The sequence below is a fragment of the Xenopus laevis genome, chromosome 1S (genome assembly GCF_017654675.1).
Source record: "Xenopus laevis strain J_2021 chromosome 1S, Xenopus_laevis_v10.1, whole genome shotgun sequence".
NCBI classification, from domain to species: Eukaryota; Metazoa; Chordata; class Amphibia; order Anura; family Pipidae; genus Xenopus; species Xenopus laevis.
Window position 1 is genome coordinate 87,329,649 of NC_054372.1, and position 21,943 is coordinate 87,351,591.

At 35.0% G+C, this 21,943-nt stretch overlaps 2 protein-coding genes across 7 annotated transcripts in view; both read right to left on the bottom strand.

Moving 5' to 3' along the window:
* Positions 1-21,943, bottom strand: part of LOC108706826 (pro-neuregulin-1, membrane-bound isoform-like) — a 516,025-nt gene that overhangs the window by 256,552 nt on the left and 237,530 nt on the right. The gene's annotated exons all lie outside the window — the stretch shown is intronic.
* Positions 14,128-18,466, bottom strand: LOC121399360. The gene is made up of 2 exons (XM_041579866.1): positions 15,148-18,466; positions 14,128-15,010 (listed from the first exon to the last, which is right to left on the bottom strand). Exon 1 carries the CDS (start codon positions 17,257-17,259, stop codon positions 15,235-15,237), a length of 2,025 nt encoding a protein of 674 aa, XP_041435800.1. The 5' UTR covers positions 17,260-18,466; the 3' UTR covers positions 14,128-15,010; positions 15,148-15,234.

Below are 21,943 nucleotides of genomic sequence, written 5' to 3' on the forward strand. Positions count from 1 at the left end.
ACAGGAAAAGTACAAATGTTGGTTTAGAGTTTTAGACTCTGGGGCTTGCTTCCCATGTTCAATCCAGTAAATCCAGCACCAACCATTCAAAGGTAAATGTATATACTCACACCTGAAGGGAAAAAAACTTCAGTTGTATTGGTTAGGCATAGTCAGAATATCCGTGCCATACCCATCATAGAATATCAGTTCCATTTTAACAGGTTGAAGTTTAGCCATCCCTATTTACCCCCCTACAATTATTGTCTCTCCCATAATGGAAGATCAGGCTTGACTACCTGATTGAATCTGCTGGCAACCTGGGTTAAAAATGAATAACTGTACCACACAAACACCTTGGGTACTATGTCCCTTTATTAATAAACCCATCTGTTCCCTGAGTCCCTTGGCTGGACCTTGAACAAGCACAACAATTACAAGCACAAGGTCCTCGTGTATATTTTAAATACTGAAAATATTTTTAAAACTAGGAGATATTTAACTGGCAATGGCATATAAAATAATCTGTAACATTTGTAAAACATACTGTAAGTGGTTCATCTTGTAGCCATATGAGATTCAAATTTGTTTACACTGTGATAATTATGATATTTAATTAAAAGTGAATAGAAAATGTAAAAGGAAATAAAATCTTTGGAAAAGCATAGTTTAAGCACCTTCAGAATTGTATATTTAAGCAAGAATGATTTCTTGGGTTTGGCTTCCAAGTCTCCACCTTTCATTACCTTTCATCAGTCATTGCATCTATCAGTCACCAAACTTATTTTCTTAGGCAATCAAAACCATCTAGGAAACCTATTTGAAACTGAAGCCTTTCCCTATCATGGTAATAAAGTTACATATTCCCACAGCAGGAAGTTTACTAAGTATTCATTTTCTCAACCTATTTCTGCCTCTTCTAATACACACTTTGACTGCTAGAGCCTTAGGAACAGCTACTCTCTAATAGCCCATTTATCTTGTAGACAAGTGGAAAAAAAAAAGGAAAAAAGAATTGGTTTTGGTGACAGTGGTCATGATATGTTACTTATAATGCCAATTCAGTTTTGTTTACTTTGCCTAGAAGCAGTGCATCTTTTAAAAAATCTGTAGCGAAATTGTATTTGGCTATAATAACTATAAGGTCTATCAGTATTATACATCATTAAATTATCATTTTAAAGGGCCACTTACCTCAATGTTTTATGTTCCCTGTGGTTCTGCCACATGCATATATTTGATGCTGGGTGTATACATGTGTTTTCATGTGTTTTCAATGTTTTCAATGTGCTTTATCACTACATGTTTCAGCCTTGTCTGAGCTGCAAGCTTCTTAAATCTGCTCATAGTGATTATGTTTAATATCCCACAAAAATATAACAGGAGTGACCATGGTCTACCAGTACAGTATTTCAAATATGAGTTTATCTTTTTTTTAAATTTTATTTGCAATTGCTAAAATAAACAACACAACACAACAGCTGCAGACAGGTGTGAAATGCAAAATCCACCATGTCTGCTTGCACGAGTGGTGAGTAATGTTTTCTGGTGCAGGCACATTGGGCAGAAGGGCAGCCAATTCTCATTCTGCATTTCTCTGCAGGCCAAGATCCAACCCGACTGGCCCTAGTGACAGGAATACCCTCATGGGGAAATATCCTGTTTTCAAATTACTTAAATAAGTAATTTACTTATAACTAGGAAACCTGCAGTACATATTAATGTATGCATACATTTATGTTACTAAATAATCATACACCATGGGATCTAAAGCAGTGAAAAGCTATAGTAGCATCAAACGCTGTTTCTAGAAGTTCTTTTATTAATACTACTTTCGTGTGCATTGGGTGGCACACGCTTGTTGACCACAATCATGCTTGCAGTTTTTCATTTATAGAATTAAATAAAATGATTTTTTTTAAAAAAAAATTAAATTTAGTGTTAAGCATGCTTCAAGGGTTAAACCAAGCTTACTAAAACACATCTCCCAGTTAATAAATCAAGGTATTAAAAGCACACGTATTACACTCTTGCATGAAAATGATATATCTAGACATGTTCCAACCCATAGCTGCTGTCTCACAAATCGAAATCCCAGTTCCTACACCTCCACAGAAAAATTGTGCAATAGAGATATTCAACAGTATCATGATGTTTAATATGTGTCCAATGAGTGTCATGTACATTTAACAACTGTCTAAAAGTTAGCAAAATTTTCTGTTTATGATTGACTAGTAAATATTGACTAAGAGAATAGACTACCAGCATTTTGTTTTTTTGAATCCTAGTCCTTTAACCCTTCAAGTGTCCCACAGTGTAGAATCTGTACCCCATGCTCTAAAGCTAATGACACTTGGGGGCTAATTCACTAAAGGGCGAATTTTCGCCTCTGAAGGCTTTGTCACACATCGCGCAACTTCGTCAGGCGTGAGGGGCCGACCGCTAGCGAAGTTTCGCTAGGGTAAATTCGTCAGCGCAAGCATTTTATATCAAATTTCACTAACGTTCATTTCTGCCTAGAGAAACTTTGTTAATACACTTACCCTTACGTCAATTTGAATAGGGCATAAACAAATGCATTGCCATCACAAACCTAATTTAGTACTTGTGTTGAACAGAGTTGAACAGAGTTGAACAGATGTGCATATTCCATTTTAAGTTGGCCTACTTCATGATATTTGTATGAGTGAGAGGAAGCCACATGATTTTCGTATAGTGACCTACTTGTCCTGCCAGCATCTCTTTTCTAGACACATCTACTAAAAACTGTCTAGACACTTCTACTAAACTGCTTCCTGAAGGTTCCCATAGATGCACCAATGGTCAGGAATTTCAAATTCAATAAAACTGGCTGAACATATTGGTCCTTCTATGGTCACCATAACACTTATTCAGGTGTATAAATGTGTACATAGCCCTCAACACCCACACAGATGGATCAATCACTGACGCAGGATGAACAGTAGCAATAACCGTTAGTGATGAGCTAATCTGTCCCATTTCTATTTGCCAAAAAACAGAAATAGACAATTTAAGAAACCTTTTGTCATATTTTGTTGTGCGATTTTTTTGTCATGCATCATTTTTGAAGCAAGCTGCTTTAGAATTTATGTGCATTTTTTTTAATGGCATCTTGTTTCTGTTTTGAGGCTACCACTAATAACTGGGAAGGTAAAATCACATGCAATTTTTCACTCAGTATATTACTACACGCATACCCTAAATCTTTAGAGAACCTTTAATCCACTAGGCTACAACGGATTGGCATCATTTTCCATGATGCCAATTTCTTAAAAATGTGTCTGAGTTTTGACATTACCACTGGCTGACTGATTATGGTATCTACTACACTTAGTAACTCTGTTGCTATTTAAGCAACAATTATCTTTAGTTTATATACAGTATTACTACTAGCTTAATAACACAGGCATGAGTAAAAATAAATCTGACCACAAACAGATAATATCTTGATGCTTTGTATCCCACACTAAAGGGGAAAATGAAAAGCTTCAACATACTGAAATGAGATTTGTAAATACAATCAATTAAATATTCTGCATAATTTCTGAAATAATCAAGTTTATCTTCACTATCCCTCTCTCAGCATCTGTTTTTCTTCATTAGAGTTACAGTTAGATCCAATATATCTTATAGGGGGGCTTCCTTTCCTAGCAACTGCATTCAAGCTCACTCAGATAACTGAATCCAGTACAAACAAAATCTAACAAAATAACTGCCTTTTGCACAAATTCTGCATGTAGAGAGACAGGATTTCTGGTGATTTTAATAGAGTGAGCTCTAATATTTCTAGGCAAAAGGAGCCCCCCTATAAGATACATTGGATCTAACTGCCAATGACACCCAACTCCTGCATGAAGACAGAATGAAGTAAAACAGATGCTGAGAAGAATAGTGAAGATGAACTTGATTATTTCAGAAACACTACAGAATTTTTAATTGATTGTATTTAAAAAGTTTCTTATTTCAGTATGCTGAAGTTTATATAATATTCAAATTTTCTCAATAATATAATATGTCCTTATAAAGACAGTAGGATGCCCCAGATCCCTTTGGCTGACGTGGAAGGAGAGGGGAAGAATAAAATGACGAACGTGTTTGTTGAGTCTTTTCTTTTTTTGTTGTGCGAAATGAGCCACTTGGTAAATTTTTTACACAGTTTTGCGAGAATTTTCTCCACCAACGAAACACAGAAATTCCCACCAAATCTATACATGGTGACATGACTAATAATCAATGCACTTACTCAGGGCCAGATTTACAAGCAGGTGCCCCTAGGCCTGCTCTTAAATTCTCTCAAATTTTCATTATCGGGACCAGAGCAATGGGGATTGGCGCACGGGAAATTAAAAAAACGATTGTATCTCCTGCGCATACCCAGTGTTTCTGAACTAATGTGTGGGAGGTTGGGCAGCATGCCACCCCCTAAAATCCTGCAGCCCTAGGCCTGGGCCTTGGTGGCCTCTCCACAAATCCGGGCCTGCACTTACTAATTCTCCTGAGCAGCATTGAGGATATACAGACAAAATGCTCCTTTGAACTGGGCCTTGAGAAAGGTTAAAAACACAGCAGTTTTTACTCTGTTGGTAAAATTTCCGTCATTCGTATTTGATGCATTTAAATGCATTAACATTAATCTTTGGGAAAATATCTCTTTTGTGTAATTTTAAGTAAAGATTATATATAAAAAGGAAAGATTCATTGTTTGTTTCATATATGTAATGACGTCAGACCTTTTCTGTCTAATTGTAATATTTACTTATAAGAATTTCTTTGTATACCCTGTAAGGATTCTTTAGTGTAAAACGATAAGCAAAACATGTTTAAATGAATGTTGGGACCCTGACTCCTTGAAAATATTTAGCTGATGCTTTTCCTAAGGACTAATGCATATGCTTGTTTAGCAGAATGCTTTTGACTTTGTAAAATATGTGAATTCTAAGTACCCTGAGCCCCTTTCTCACTATGCTCCCTTTTTTTGAACCAGTGAAGCAGAATTTCAGAGGAGTCATTTATAATGGTGGACTACCCCCTGCCTGTCTGTTTTGATACATTCTGCTTATCTGGTAAATGCAATAAATCTCCAGGGTAACTTGTTATTCACACTTGATTTCTTTTGTTTAATAGCTTGTACAGTATCTTGTAACTGCTGTCCTGACCTTGTAGACATTGTCATATACGGTCATTAAATCAATAAATTATATATATATAATAATATATATATATATATAATATATATATATATAAATATATATTTGTTGAGCGATTTGCACAAGGAAAATGTTTGGTGTACTGATATATTAAAACTAAAACTTAAGTCTACATATTAACAGGTTTTGGCCACATATGTATGTCAGATACTATAATGTATGGGGCAGATATATTAAGGGTCGAATAGTAAATTCGAATTTTTTAATTTTTTAGTTGGTTAAAACTCTCAAATTCGAATTGTGAATTATCCAAACTCAATTTAAATTTTAGTTAAAATTCGAATTCCGAGATTTATCAGACATATACCCTGGGAATCATTTGAATTCGACTATTCGCCACCTAAAACCTGCCGAGTTCATGAGCTCATAAGTCAATGGGAGAGGACCAGTGACCCATTTGAAGATGTTAATAGCCTTCCCGACATTCGAGTTAAAAAAAACTCACATGAAATCGAGATTCAACCTTTGATAATTGGGCCTCCCCATGTAGAATATACTGTATGTATGTGTGCTTGAGTATTATAAAAAAAATAATATATTCCTATTTACGAATTGGGTATAACATATTCCAAACAGACAGCATTCCATCTACAGTTGCCACCCATTAACAGGGTAAAAATAAATTAGAAATTTAAAAGACCGGCAACTCCCGGAATCTAATCTTCAACTTGATGTTTCTTAGTACAGGTATGGGATCAGTTATCTGGAAACCCATTATCCAGAAAGCTCCAAATTATGGAAAGGCCATCTCCCATAGACTCCATTTTATCCAAATTTTAAAAAATGATTTTCTTTTTCTCTGAAATAACAGTACCTTGTACTTGATGCAAACCAAGATATAACTGAACCTTATTGGAAGCAGAACCAGCTTATTGGGTTTAAATAATGTTTACATGATTTTCTAGTAGACTTAAGGTATGAAGATCCAAATTAGAAAAAAGATCCTTTACGTGGAAAGCCCCAGGTCCTGAGCATTCTGGATAACAGGTCCCATACCTGTAGTAGGCTGGCAACAAGTGCCTTATCACTTCCCTGAAATATCCAATTATTAATATAATTTTATCAAGTGAAATCACAGGAGTGTGTGTCCAAGGTGCAAAGTGTGATGTCATTTAGGCTGTCACTTGATGAGCGGTGTCTTAAATGACTCTTTTCATGGCTCGGACAACTAGCTAGGTTTTTTGTATTAACCTGTATTTGCCCTATACTGCTGAACAATTTGATAAATAAGATAAAATATTTTGACCACAGAATTAGTGGTCTGAATTTTATTGTTTGCATTACTCCAGGATTTTGGGCCCCTAAAATGTATGATTAGAAAAGTGATTAAGAGAAGAAAACTAAGCAACCATAGGAAATAATACCATTGGTGTTTTAAAAATTAATTTTTGTTAAATCTTATAAAAAACACATTTGTAACATACATCTTAGAGCCTTTGCAGTGCCGGGCTAAGGACTCCTGGCCGACCACTTCGCCCTTACTCCCCGGTGTAAACGGACGCATACGCGAATATGTGCTTCTACGTATGGTTGGAATATGGGGGAGCAGAACACAGTCAGGGATATGGGACCAGACTAGGGTTAGGTGACAGTGTAGGTAAGCCTCCTAGCATTGCACCCTAGGCATGTGCCTTTTCTGCCTACCCCTAGTTCTGGCCCTTAGAGAATGAAAATGATTGCTTGCCCATCTTGACACCATGGTCTGTGTGTTCAGTAGTGCACTTTTTATTCATTTCTATTTCTATGAACAATGAGAAGAGGACCATGTGACTGTGTTTTGATAATCTCTATTTAAAGCCAGATGACAGAAGCAGTCAAACCGCAAGTGTTCTAAAGTCCTTGAAGCAGAATACAGGTATGGGATCTGTTATCCAGAATGCTTGGGACCTGGGGCTATCTAGATAACAGATCTTTCTGTAATTTGGATCTTCATGCCTTAAGTTTATTAGAAAATAAGTTAACATAAAATATACCTAATGTTCAGGTTCTGCTTCCAATAAGGATTGATTATATTTTAGTTTGGATCAAGTACAGGTATGAGACCTGTTATCCAGAATGCTGGGGACCTGGAGTTTTCCAGATAACAGATCTTTCCATAATTTGGATCTTCATACCTTAAGTCTACTAGAAAGTCATGTGAACATTAAATAAACCCAATAGGCCAGTTTTGTTTCCAATATGGATTTATCACATCTTAGTTTGGATCAAGTATAAGGTACTGTTTAATTATTACAGAGAAAAAGGAAATCATTTTCAAAAATGTGATTATTTGCATAATATGGAGTATATGGGAGATGGCCTTTCCGTAATTTGGATCTTTCTGGATAACTGGTTTCTGTATAATGGATCCCATACCTGTACAAGATACTGTTTTATTATCACAGCGAAAAAATGAAAATAGTTTTTTTTAAATTTTGAATGTTTGGATAAAACAGAATCTATGGGAGACGGCCTTTCAGTAATTCCGAGCTTTCAGGATAACGGGTTTTCGAATAACGGATTCTATACCTGTATTGATAATTACGAATATCTACAGTACCCACATATATGGATTTGTACCAAAAATTAAGCAAGTCTTATTCCAGAAACATATGGTATAACATATTATAACAGTAATATAAAATACACCTATTTAGAGTCAGGTATCTCCACAGCATATAATTATATCACTCCCAGCTTATATGTTATTTATTTCATATAATATGACCTTGCTGCTTTACCATGCAAACTACCTTTCTAATAATAGTGTTGGCTCAATATAGGATCACGTTGGCTGCAGAAACATCACATGGCTTTCTGATCTCTAACAATGCACTTACCAATCTTAACTTTCTGACCTATTTACTATGTCTGTATCTGTGGCAGTGACATGTTCATCTTTACAACCGTGACACTCCCTTTTTTAAAGGAAGTAACTGTGCTGGGGTTATACTGTATATGATGTGTAGCAACAAACCCATCAATCCAGCAAGTTCAGACAGCAGGGAAACACACCCTGCTGGGAAGAACAAAGACTTGACAATAATACTGTAGTATCGCTGATTCGGTCAAGTTAGGGCAGAACACTATAGATGAGTATGACCTGTCTGTTGCAACATGTTCTGGCCCTTTTCAACTAAGACATTTATAGTTCTGCTGGAACTATGAAACAGAACATCTAACAAATGAAATGGCTTCTGCAACATCAAATCAATAGACCTTCAAAATGCTGCATAGTTGATATAGCCGCATTAGAATTTGAATGTTGGTATTGGTTACTGCCCACATTTAAACATTGATACCTAACAGGAGCTGTTAACTGGAAATGATTGAGTAACTCCATGTTATTCCTGCCAAATCCAAATCCAGTTAATAGGTAAATATTGGGAGATTCTATACTTATGGGAATGTAAGGGGAAAAAGCATTGTGCAGTTCATACCACCAAAGTAGTTCTTCCTCGCAGGACCTTCATGAGCAAAATTTTTCAGGGTGATATCTGTTGGCAGATGGTTCCTCTGACAGGCAGCTAACTGGCCCATGTGTGATATAAAATGCTTTCCTTTGCCATAATACTAGATTAACATCATTCTGATATAAATGTGGCCAAGTAGAAAATTAAGTTAGCCTAGAATAACATTGAGCTGCACACACAGTCCCCATACAATCACTTCAACCCGTTCAACACTTGGGCAGCCAAATCAAAGATTTATTCTTTTGGCTACAGAATTCCTGTATATTAATACTAAAATATGTGCCAACAGCCATATAGCTAATGTTTAAGGAGAGCTTTGAAACAGCCAAGGTATGAAGTACAGGTGTTCAGAAATGAGAAACTGAAATTCACTAGAGTCTAATTAATATATATCACTAGATCACTAGAGTCTAATTAATAGATATATATATATATATATACATATATATATATATATATATATATATATATATATTTATATATATATCTAATGATGAGTGAAATTACGCATTTTGCCATTGGTGGAATTTTTCTCTAAACTGTAGCAAAAAATTTTCATGAAAAATAGAACACATTTTGCATTTTCAATGCATTTGGAGTGAGAAAGAACTTGAAAGAAAACACACACATTGACATAGTGAGAAAACAAGCTTTGCTTATACACATATATTTTGTAACAAAAAATTTGCCCATAGACTTTCGTGAGTTTTTCGCCATTTTGCAAATTTTCAGCAGTTTGCGAATTTTTCACCGAAGTAAAACATGACAGATTCCATCATCACTAAGGGGCACATTTATTAACAATTGAATCCTGAAAAAAGCATTTTTTTTTTCATACGAATATCGAAAAATTTGTGGTTTTCCTATATTTCTACAATAGCTCTAAAAATGTGAAGTGAAAAAAACGACACAAATCTTTTATACCAAACTTGGCCAAGTAAAAGTTTTCGAGATCCTATAAGATTTTATTTTTTGCTAGGGATTTGCTAGGCACATTTTTAGAGGTTTTCAAGGTATTCGTATTCTTCAGTGCTTTTTTTTCATTCACACTTTTTTTATTCAGATGTTTTAATAAATGCAATGACAATCATACTTTTAGGGGCAGATTAATCAAAGGTCGAAGTGAAAATTCAAATTTAGAAAATTCGAATTTTGAGCTAATTTTTGTGTTCTTCAACTAAAAAATAGTCCAAATTTGATTTTCAAATATCGAAATTTATCATGTACTGTCTCTTTAAAAATTCGACCTTGACCATTCTCCATCTAAAACCTGCCGAATTGCTGTTTTAGCCTATGGGGGACCTCCTAGATTCTATTTGGAGTTAATTGGTGGTCTTTGAAAAATCAAAGGGTTTTTTTTGGAAAAACTTTGAATCTTATGATTCCAATGCACTGTTACTTCGAATCGTACGAATGAATACGGACCTATTCACCCGGAAAAAAACCTTGATTTTTTGATAAATTGCGATTGGTCTTTTTTAAATAGAATTTCGAAGTTATGGGAGTACAAAAAAATCCCATTACTTTGAAATTTAGATAAATCTGCCCCTTAGAGTTAGTAAATTCAGTTGTGGTTTCAAAAACCTGACCTTTACTAAATAAGCCTCTAACTTTATCTTATTTAGAGTGACAAAGCACAAAAGTCCAATTGTGTGGAATTGTGATGGGCTTTTGTGAAGCATGACATGCAGACACTCTTTGGCAGTTTTGATTCATTTGAGTTTTATTTGATCTGTGTGTTCCTGCCATAAGTGACTAATGTTAAAGTGTTCATCATTTACACAAGAAGCAAAAGTGCCTCCTTGTGTCAAGTTAAATTAAATATGCATTCATGGGCTAAATCAGTGGAAAATACAGGTATCCTCCATTTACCCTGAATATCTAAAGTGTTTTATGCAGTGATTAACATTATTGTAGTATGGCTATTATTATGAATAAATTATATATTTTATAATTTAGAGTTCAAGTGGCTAAGTATGCGGCTATAGTACTTGGCTTATTTCATTTTTGATCACTTCTCTCTGTTCATGAAATTGTCTATTATATATTTTTTTTCCCTACACATACGTAGCATAATAGACAATGGGGGGAATGTAATATAAGTCCGTAACGGAAAAACTATTCGCAATGCGAAAAGTTATGCCTTTGCGCGAACAAATTTTGCTTTGAGCAAATTTAATTTAGCTTTTGCGAACGCGGAAACTGTTTAGCGACCACTTCCGACAGCTGAAGACCATTTTATAATTTTATAGTTTGCGACAATGCGCAATGTAATAAAACTACTTACTGAAAAAGTCACTTTGTTTGCTCCAAAAGATTACGACACCTTCAAGCACTTCTTAAGAGTGCGCAATTACAATTCGCAATGCAATAACAGTTTAAGGAACAATATTACATTGCAAAATGTGGCTTTTTAGTCTTATCGGCGCAAATTGTTTTGCGCTTTGCGACTTTAATTACATTCCTCTGATAAGCTTTAAACCAAAACATATATTCTTTCAAACAGTGCTTAGTGATGCCACCTGATATTCAGTGCCTGGTTATTTAATGAATCAATTAAACATATAACTTGCCTTGTTTGCACTGTAGCAGACCAAGCATTTATGTTAACTAAAATAATCATCCACTTTTTGAAGGGATCTACAATAGGGAAAAGGCATAATAACTATATAACAATTGTTGATGTTGGACATGCAATGTATTTTATTATGCAACAAACTGTTTTTGAAGACATACAGTAGTTGTAAAGCAAATTAGCAATTTTCCCTTTATATAATTGCTTCTGTAATATATATATATATATGACTAATATTGAAAGTTATTTAATCATCTCTTATAAGAAGATACTTGTTTCATAAATATTAATACAGTATTCAAGCTTGCAGCTGCATCACGCATTGTCCAACCAAGCAATACAGTAACTCATGCTGGCTTGGTCTGGAAAATGGCTCCTATGTGACTGAACCCCTTTTTAAATTGCATTGCTGGAATGGTTTTTCTTGTTACAGAGAATGGTGTAATTTCTGTTTTTAAGCATTAAAGTAAATGCTTTGGACTGGTTTGTTATCTGGATATCATCAATGACAGTTCTCTGTATACATATGAAAAAGGGATTAGCCTATTGTCACATTATCAGATAGGACAGACAGATTGAACACAGACAGATAGATAAACTGAAATGTTATTGGACTACAATTACTACTACAGGTCTGGAATCTGTTAGCCGGAAACCTGTTATCCAGAAAACTCCTCATTATGGGAAGACCATCTGCCATAGGCTCCATTTTATCCACAATTTTCTTTTTCTCTGTAGTAATTAAACAGGACCTTGTACATGAGCCAAACTATGATATAAACAATCCAATTGAGTTCATGTATTTATGGAGTTATTTATCAAAACCCAAACTTTTCTGATTATTTTATTGAAAAAAAAATTCCAACCATGCTACAATCCACAATTTGACTTTATTTATTATTAAAAAAGCACAATTTAAAAGGATCAGGGAAAAACTCGATAAAACCAAACAAAAATCCGAATGGTATGATTTTTTCTGAATTTTTTCCTGGCTCGATTTATGCAGCTGCTACTGATATTGCACACTCTGACTTTCAGTTTCTGCTCTCCTTTAGTGGGAGCAGCATTAATTTCAATGTATGGAGCTCCCAGATAACAGGTGATACTCAAGCATTTTATTCTAATTGTCCATGGTGTACTTACATGTCTTCCTTCATGGGATTTAACAGGCATGAAAAAGTGACACCAAATTGTTCAACAAAGGTATATTTGCCTAAGCCATGGGTGCCCTAGAGCTCTTCCTGCTTGGGTAATCTTTCCTCGAAGCATTTTACTTACTCTATGGAATTGAAGCATTTAGCATTTCTTTGAAAACTGCCACATGCACGGCTTATGCAAACCACTTCTTTTTTTCCCTGACATGCCTCATTAAAGCAATGGGGATTGTGAACACCTTGAGAATTCCCACAGGTAAGTGAAAAATTACAATGTCTTTTGTACAATACAATGGCTTGAAAATCAGAGTATGCTTAAGGAGACAGCAAATCTCTCCCTTCACTTTGAAGGTTTGCTTGTTCAACGATGAGCACATTAACTAGAGACAAAAAACATTATTGAACGTGCTTTAATTTATCAGTGTAATGTTTTTTCTGCGTTTGCTGTTTTGCACTATATACAGATACTACGTTGACAAATGGGTTTAAAAAAACACCACATTTTAATAAGGTCATTTTTTTAAAGGTGAAACTGCATTCCATTGATGATATCTGTTACCTCAGTTTCCCCCATGAGTGAAAATGCTTTATGTCTACACTATCTCCATTTTATGTCTTGTGAAGTGCTGCAATTGCATCAAAGCCTTTCAGGGAGGGCATGTGTGCACTACATATCCCATGATACATTGCTCATAAATCTTGTTACTGCTAGTAAACAATTTATATTGATGCACACTCCTTTTTGTAATCTTCCATGACTAATGTGCAGAAAGCCTACAAAGGTCATTTACAACTGCAAGTGCCGTGTGCACAGTCAAATTTTGGAAGCAAATTGCCATGTGGTTTACCCAGAATTCCAGCATCATTGCATCCACCAGAATTGCAACTGGAATAAGACTCAAGTACCTTTAATGAAAGAGACTGCAGTTGTCATTAATGCACTTTCAGTTGGGCTCATAAATGTACCCATAGTGCATTAAAACAAACACAACTGTGGATGTGTGTCTTGACAAACGTCTTTTGCACCTATTCAAATAGCCAGCAGAGGGAACCCTGGAATTAGCACCAACCTGAAGGTAGCAATAGCTCCAGGGTTCCGAAGTGTCAGTAGGTGCACTTAATAATTAGGAGGCATGACAGATGCAGTGGTGCCAAACACAACTCAATGGATGTACATGGAGCATCTTTGGGTGCAAGTACTATGGCATGTCCACAATGACTGCATCTATTAATTTTTCATGAAATTAATAAATTTCCCAAATAATTTTTAAGTTAATTTGTTACATAGTTTGTGTTTCAGCTAGTAATGATGTCATACTTTTATGTCACAATGTTTTCTAATTGAGTTTTATCGACCAATCATGCAATACATTGTAGCAAAGTCATTAAAGCAAAGTCATGTGCGTGCAAATGAGGTTTAAAAGTGTTGAAGACAAAATGGAACTGGATAAAACAGTGATACCATTGCCAGAATATTAATGAAATTATAATGATGCAATTAAGTAAATAAAGGTAGAGTAAACAACAATAAAACAAAGCACAATTCAGTGGATTACAAAGGTTTTACAAGAAGTTTGAATCAGACAATGAAAAATCACCATATACATTAGATGTAACTATATATCTGTATCAAACCAAAAACTTAAGATGTATACCTAGAATCCACATGGTCTAGAAATGGGGACCTGGTGTCTATAAAGACCTGTTTTAAATGAGGTTTTGCAATGTTTACCCTAATTGTTTCTTGCCAGCATAGAAGTATGTCATACTTTTTGAAATGTGAAATGTGATAAAGGTTAAGTATTTAAGTCAGTTTAAGTCAATGTTAAGCTCTTATGAAATATAACTTATAGCACCAAATAGAATGTATGGAACCTGGAGTTCCCATAGATTTAATGAGTGAATACATATTAAGGTTTCCTTATACCCAACAGTTCAATATTTATTTTTCAATATTTTTCCCCCGTTATCAACAGTTTTCTGACTGTCAAGACAGCATTCCATAAGCTGAAACATTCTTCAGACTTTATTCAACTGCTTTGAGCATCCTAACACCCTTGTGTCATATGGGCAGTAGCTCTAACATACCTCCAAATCAAAAGCAACCAAAAGCAATTGGAAATTAATGAGGGCTGAAAAGTATGTATGTTTTTCTGCTGAGAGATAAACATCATAACTGCTTGACTAAAAGTTGAAAAAGAGGAGAGCACTCATACGCAGATTAACCGCTTGTGATTATTTATTATTCATGCTGCTTTACACGACATGTTTCGGGCAGGTGTTGCCCTTTCTCAAGTGTAAACATACAGGTACACAGTGAACCTTATAAACACACCCCTCACACCCATGTGATCTTCAACATCCAATCTTGGATAATTAGATACAATTAAAGGTAAAAATCTAAAAAACATTTTCCATAAAAAACTTATAAAAGATACTTTTCTCCATGTCTTTTACTTGTGGGTTAATGTCCAATCTTATTCATAAGTGCTGTTCTGTGCAATGTTGCCAAAGAATGATACAATTAGTATCAGCTGTGCAAAAATTCAGTTTCAAAGTGTCCATTGTGCATATGTCATTCAATAAATACATAATATGATACAATCCACACGAAAACAACACCTGTTAAAAATACAGATACATAGTATCAAAACAACTGATAATATTCTCCATTGTAATTTATTACCTTTAAAAACTTTAAAATCTAATAGAAAACCACTTGAGACTATAACAAGTTACTTAGAACATTAGATTCTTACCCTACTTCTGCCGTTAATGTAGTATTTTGTTCCCTTTAAATTTTCTAGTTTCAAGGTCTGCAAAGTAAAAGATTCCATTAAGCAAATTTACAAAAACGGTTTTAAACTCCAAAAATCATTTAAACCGTCTGGGTGGAGTGTACCTAATTTTTTGATCCATCTCCCTTCAATTTGTAACAATCTGTTAATTCTATTGTCTCCCCGTTTATCTATAGCTGCTTCATCAAGGACACACCAACGCAGTTGCATCGAATTGTGTTTACAAATAAAAAAATGTTTGGAGATAGAAGTATCTGTCTGTGTGTTTTCCTTGTAATTTTTAATGTTCCTTTTATGCTCTTGAATTCTCATTTTTACTTCCCTTGAGGTTTGGCCTACATACCCTAAACCGCAAGGGCATTTCAACAAGTAAACCACGTGAGTAGATTTACATGTTGCGTACACGTTTAGGTTAATTTCATATCCCTTACTAGGGTGATTAATCTTAGAGCCTTTTATTATAGACGAGCAACAATTGCAGCTCAGACAGGGATAGGTACCTTTCTTTTTCCTGCCTTGGAAAAGTGACTTCTTTTGGCGTGTGTCCGATGGGCAGAGTATATCTTTGAGACTACGACCTCTTTTGTAACAAAAACGAGGCTGCTCAGTAAATAGATGGCCAAATTGTCTATCTGCCTGTATTAAAGGCCAGTATTTTTTAATAATATTCTCCATTTTATTACTATTAGAGTTAAACGTAGAAACAAATGTTATTTTCTGATTACTACAATCTTTCTTTTTTTGGCATAGTAATTCACTGCGAGGGATAGTGTCAACCTCTTTCATGGCATTATTTATGGTATTAGACTCATATCCTCTTTCTTTAAATCGTTTAGTTAAACTTAATTTTACTTCATTATATTTTGCTGTACGTGAGGTAATTCTTTTTGCACGGATAAACTGTCCTTTCGGAATTGCCTTTTTAACTTTTGGACTATGGAAGCTGCGTACATGTAACATATTGTTCTTTTCCACACTCTTTCTATATAAATCGGTGTTTATTATCCCATTAGTTAGACTTATTGTTACATCTAAAAAATTAATTTCAGAGAGAGAATATTCGTATGTAAACTTAATTGTACTATGACTCTCATTTGCTTCATCTATCATTTGTTTAAGCAATTCTACAGGGCCTGTCCATAATAGCAATATGTCATCGACAAATCTAAAGTAGGCCGAAATATATTGGCAAAAGGGCTCTTTTTTAAGGAAAAATTTTTTCTCCAAATAATTAACAAATAAATTTGCATAAGAGGGAGCTACCGTAGCTCCCATTGACGTCCCTTGCGTTTGCCAGTAAAAATTATCTTCAAATGAAAAATAATTTTTAGTGAGCACCATATTTAGACAATCCATGATAAAGTAAATTTTTGAAGTGGATAAATTGGTATCCAGCAGCACTTCCTCTATGCAATCTAATCCTTCATTATGGGGAATGGAAGTATATAAACTCTGAATATCAATTCCACATAAAACAGTTTCCGGTTGAAGAGTCCCCATATCATTAAGTTTACAGAGTAAATCAGTAGTATCTCTAAGACATACATCTATTTTTAACATTTCTTCCTGTAAAAATGAATCTACAAATATTGATAAAGGTTCCAGTGCTGACCCTATACCTGAGACGATCGGTCGCCCCGGAGGATTAATAAGCGTCTTATGTACTTTAGGTAATAAGTACAGCACTGGAACCCTTGGAAAATCCGTAGTCAAAAACTCTTTCTCTATAGCATCAATAGTTGAGTTTAGCCATGCTTCTTCAACCATATTGTCTATTTGTTTTTTAATGTCTAGGGTGGGATCATGATCTATTCTAGCATAATGCCCTGGCATCTCAAGTTGTCTTATTACCTCTGTATTATAATCTATTTTATCTAATACCACAATACTGCCCCCCTTATCCGCTTTCCGAATGATGACATCATTGTTAAATTGTAGAGATTTTAATGCAGTATACTCGTTATAGTTAAGATTAGTGGCCCTGGGTAATTTGCTATCCCATATTTTCTTTGCCTCAGTTAACACTATATGTTCAAAGGATTGTACAGCATCATTATTTACATCTGGAATCATTTTGCTTGGTTTTTTATATTTATTAGCAGGTAGTATACTAGGGCTCTCTGCAAAATTTATCTTAAGTTTAAGTTTACGTGTGAATTTCAAAAAGTCAATCTCCCAATTTTCAGTAGGTAGCGTATGTGTGGGTACAAAGTTCAACCCCTTATTAAGTAAGGAAAGTTCACTGGCCGATAGTTCATGTGATGAAAGGTTAATAACCAGGTTATTTACCTTGGCAGACGTCTGTCCCTCCTCGGGTAATGATCCCGATTGATCGGGTCCCTGGGGTTGTTGCGCTGTTTTGCTCTTCCTTCGTCTCTTTCCTCTGTGTATGAGACGTATGTCTTAGAGATACTACTGATTTACTCTGTAAACTTAATGATATGGGGACTCTTCAACCGGAAACTGTTTTATGTGGAATTGATATTCAGAGTTTATATACTTCCATTCCCCATAATGAAGGATTAGATTGCATAGAGGAAGTGCTGCTGGATACCAATTTATCCACTTCAAAAATTTACTTTATCATGGATTGTCTAAATATGGTGCTCACTAAAAATTATTTTTCATTTGAAGATAATTTTTACTGGCAAACGCAAGGGACGTCAATGGGAGCTACGGTAGCTCCCTCTTATGCAAATTTATTTGTTAATTATTTGGAGAAAAAATTTTTCCTTAAAAAAGAGCCCTTTTGCCAATATATTTCGGCCTACTTTAGATTTGTCGATGACATATTGCTATTATGGACAGGCCCTGTAGAATTGCTTAAACAAATGATAGATGAAGCAAATGAGAGTCATAGTACAATTAAGTTTACATACGAATATTCTCTCTCTGAAATTAATTTTTTAGATGTAACAATAAGTCTAACTAATGGGATAATAAACACCGATTTATATAGAAAGAGTGTGGAAAAGAACAATATGTTACATGTACGCAGCTTCCATAGTCCAAAAGTTAAAAAGGCAATTCCGAAAGGACAGTTTATCCGTGCAAAAAGAATTACCTCACGTACAGCAAAATATAATGAAGTAAAATTAAGTTTAACTAAACGATTTAAAGAAAGAGGATATGAGTCTAATACCATAAATAATGCCATGAAAGAGGTTGACACTATCCCTCGCAGTGAATTACTATGCCAAAAAAAGAAAGATTGTAGTAATCAGAAAATAACATTTGTTTCTACGTTTAACTCTAATAGTAATAAAATGGAGAATATTATTAAAAATACTGGCCTTTAATACAGGCAGATAGACAATTTGGCCATCTATTTACTGAGCAGCCTCGTTTTTGTTACAAAAGAGGTCGTAGTCTCAAAGATATACTCTGCCCATCGGACACACGCCAAAAGAAGTCACTTTTCCAAGGCAGGAAAAAGAAAGGTACCTATCCCTGTCTGAGCTGCAATTGTTGCTCGTCTATAATAAAAGGCTCTAAGATTAATCACCCTAGTAAGGGATATGAAATTAACCTAAACGTGTACGCAACATGTAAATCTACTCACGTGGTTTACTTGTTGAAATGCCCTTGCGGTTTAGGGTATGTAGGCCAAACCTCAAGGGAAGTAAAAATGAGAATTCAAGAGCATAAAAGGAACATTAAAAATTACAAGGAAAACACACAGACAGATACTTCTATCTCCAAACATTTTTTTATTTGTAAACACAATTCGATGCAACTGCGTTGGTGTGTCCTTGATGAAGCAGCTATAGATAAACGGGGAGACAATAGAATTAACAGATTGTTACAAATTGAAGGGAGATGGATCAAAAAATTAGGTACACTCCACCCAGACGGTTTAAATGATTTTTGGAGTTTAAAACCGTTTTTGTAAATTTGCTTAATGGAATCTTTTACTTTGCAGACCTTGAAACTAGAAAATTTAAAGGGAACAAAATACTACATTAACGGCAGAAGTAGGGTAAGAATCTAATGTTCTAAGTAACTTGTTATAGTCTCAAGTGGTTTTCTATTAGATTTTAAAGTTTTTAAAGGTAATAAATTACAATGGAGAATATTATCAGTTGTTTTGATACTATGTATCTGTATTTTTAACAGGTGTTGTTTTCGTGTGGATTGTATCATATTATGTATTTATTGAATGACATATGCACAATGGACACTTTGAAACTGAATTTTTGCACAGCTGATACTAATTGTATCATTCTTTGGCAACATTGCACAGAACAGCACTTATGAATAAGATTGGACATTAACCCACAAGTAAAAGACATGGAGAAAAGTATCTTTTATAAGTTTTTTATGGAAAATGTTTTTTAGATTTTTACCTTTAATTGTATCTAATTATCCAAGATTGGATGTTGAAGATCACATGGGTGTGAGGGGTGTGTTTATAAGGTTCACTGTGTACCTGTATGTTTACACTTGAGAAAGGGCAACACCTGCCCGAAACATGTCGTGTAAAGCAGCATGAATAATAAATAATCACAAGCGGTTAATCTGCGTATGAGTGCTCTCCTCTTTTTCAACTTTTAGTGGATATCCTGGGATGATTGGTACATCTCTGTGAGAGGATTGATGCATACAACTGAGAAGGAAGTAAGGCAGAGCGCAAATCTACACAGTTTCTACTTTGAAATCATAACTGCTTGGTTAAGAATACAGATCCTTCCTAAATATAATCCAATGCGTTTCCATTGTGTTGTTTCTAAACCTGGCATTTAGATGGAGTGAAGAGGGTCTTTTTTCACCTGAGATATCTGGTTTCAAAGGCAAAACATAACCTGAGGGCTATTTTGGACCGTGGCAAGCTGTTTTAATCAACTCATTACTGAGATTTGGAGGACAATGAGTAGATTAGCTGTCCAAATCTTTCCATGTTTTCCATGGGTTGAAAGCAATTTCTGTCAGCGATGGTGATAAATCTGTTACATTCGAAATGGGACAGAATGCTGAATACTGATTTTCTGTTGTTTTTGTGGAGAGGAAAAAGCAACATTGGTGCTGTCTCTGTAACTGAAAAGAAATGAATTGGAAAAAAAAGAATGTCTACAAACTGGTTGGAGCAGATACACTTATCAAAATACTCACCAGGATTAGATGTTTAGGTGGTTGTACAACCAAAAATGTTTTGTTTGTTCATTAATGCGGCCATGACTTTAAAGAATATATCCAGTATCCCTTTAAATTTTTTAAGTGTTATTGTACGTTTGTTCATATGGTACTATGATACAGAATTGTTATTGTTTTATACATTTAGATCTGCATAAAGTTATTAACACAATTAATTGCAACATATAAAAGTATGAGAAGAGGATTTTCTCCCCTGGAAGAAAACATTTCTTGTCTTGTTTTACTGGGTTGCTTTCCACAGTATCATCAATATCATCATGTAGCGATGCTTCAGTGGTTACAGTGCAATGTCACAGAACAGAGATAATCACAATGCTTAACATTTATGCCAATAGGAAATAACCTATGATGACTAACAAGCATTTGCTGCAAAATAATTGATTTTTTTTTTCTGGTGAGTACTGTAAAGTTGTGGTAGTATAAAATAAATAGATTGGTGCACTCTTTTGGCAAAATGTAAGGCTAAACTTAATTGAAAAGATGCAAATTACAACACAATGTAACATTTTCCCCAAAAATAGAAAATAATTATGGGGTCACTCTAATGTTTAGCCACTGTAACTTGCACTATGTCCTTTAACATGGAAGCAAATTAGTATCTGTTCTGGAGAAATTTGTGGCATCTTTCATGTTACCTATGGTAAACATTAGATTTTAAGGGGAATTCAATGTTACAACAAAGAATTGGTACAACTGCAAAACAGGGGTTCCAAGATTAAATAATTTAAGTCTTATTTACTGTGCTATAGCTCTATGATGGTTTCAACATGCAAACATTGTTTTCCTTATGTGGTTTGCCACTCCAAGAGAGCAACCAGTTATTTACCAATAAATTAATGTATGGTTGTGTTACTTTCACTGGAAAGAACAATTCAGTGGCATAATATAAAATATTTCTGTGGGATTTTTTCAAATACACTTGTAAATTTTGCATCAAATGGTGGTTGAATGTGCAAATGTTTTGAAAAGTGGTTTGCATAATAGTTCACTGTAATAATAAACATTGTTTAGGGGGAGTAGTGATTTCACCTATCCTTTCCCTTCCCGCTGTAAAATATATCTCCATCCAGGCTGAATCTGTAGAGGCTTAGATAGGAGCAACCCATTCAGATGTAAAGCATGCCCTGCGGGAAGTGGACATTTCCTAATGTTGGCCCTGATATTTTAATTTATAATGACATGGACTAGCTAGTGTAAGGGATATGCCCTTCAAACTGTATAGTTCACTCTAAGACTGTGAGAGGGATTTGGGTAATAAGCATTTTGAAGTATAGTGCATGCAATGCTGATAAATCTAGATGACCCTGAACACCGAGATACATATTCTAGGAAATAAAGGAATTTGTTAGAATCTCTACTTCATTGTATGTACTACCAGGCACAGATTTGTGGAAAGGCCACCTAGGCCCAGGCCTAGGGCAGCAGGATTTAAGGGCTGCGGCATGCTGCCCAACCACACTCACGTTGGTTCAAAAACACAGGTGATGCACTGGAGATACAATAATTTTTTAAATATCCCATGCGCCAATCTCCATTGCTCCAATCCAGATGATGAAAATTTGCACGAATAAAGGGGAGGGGACAGGGGCGATGAACGGCAGAGGGC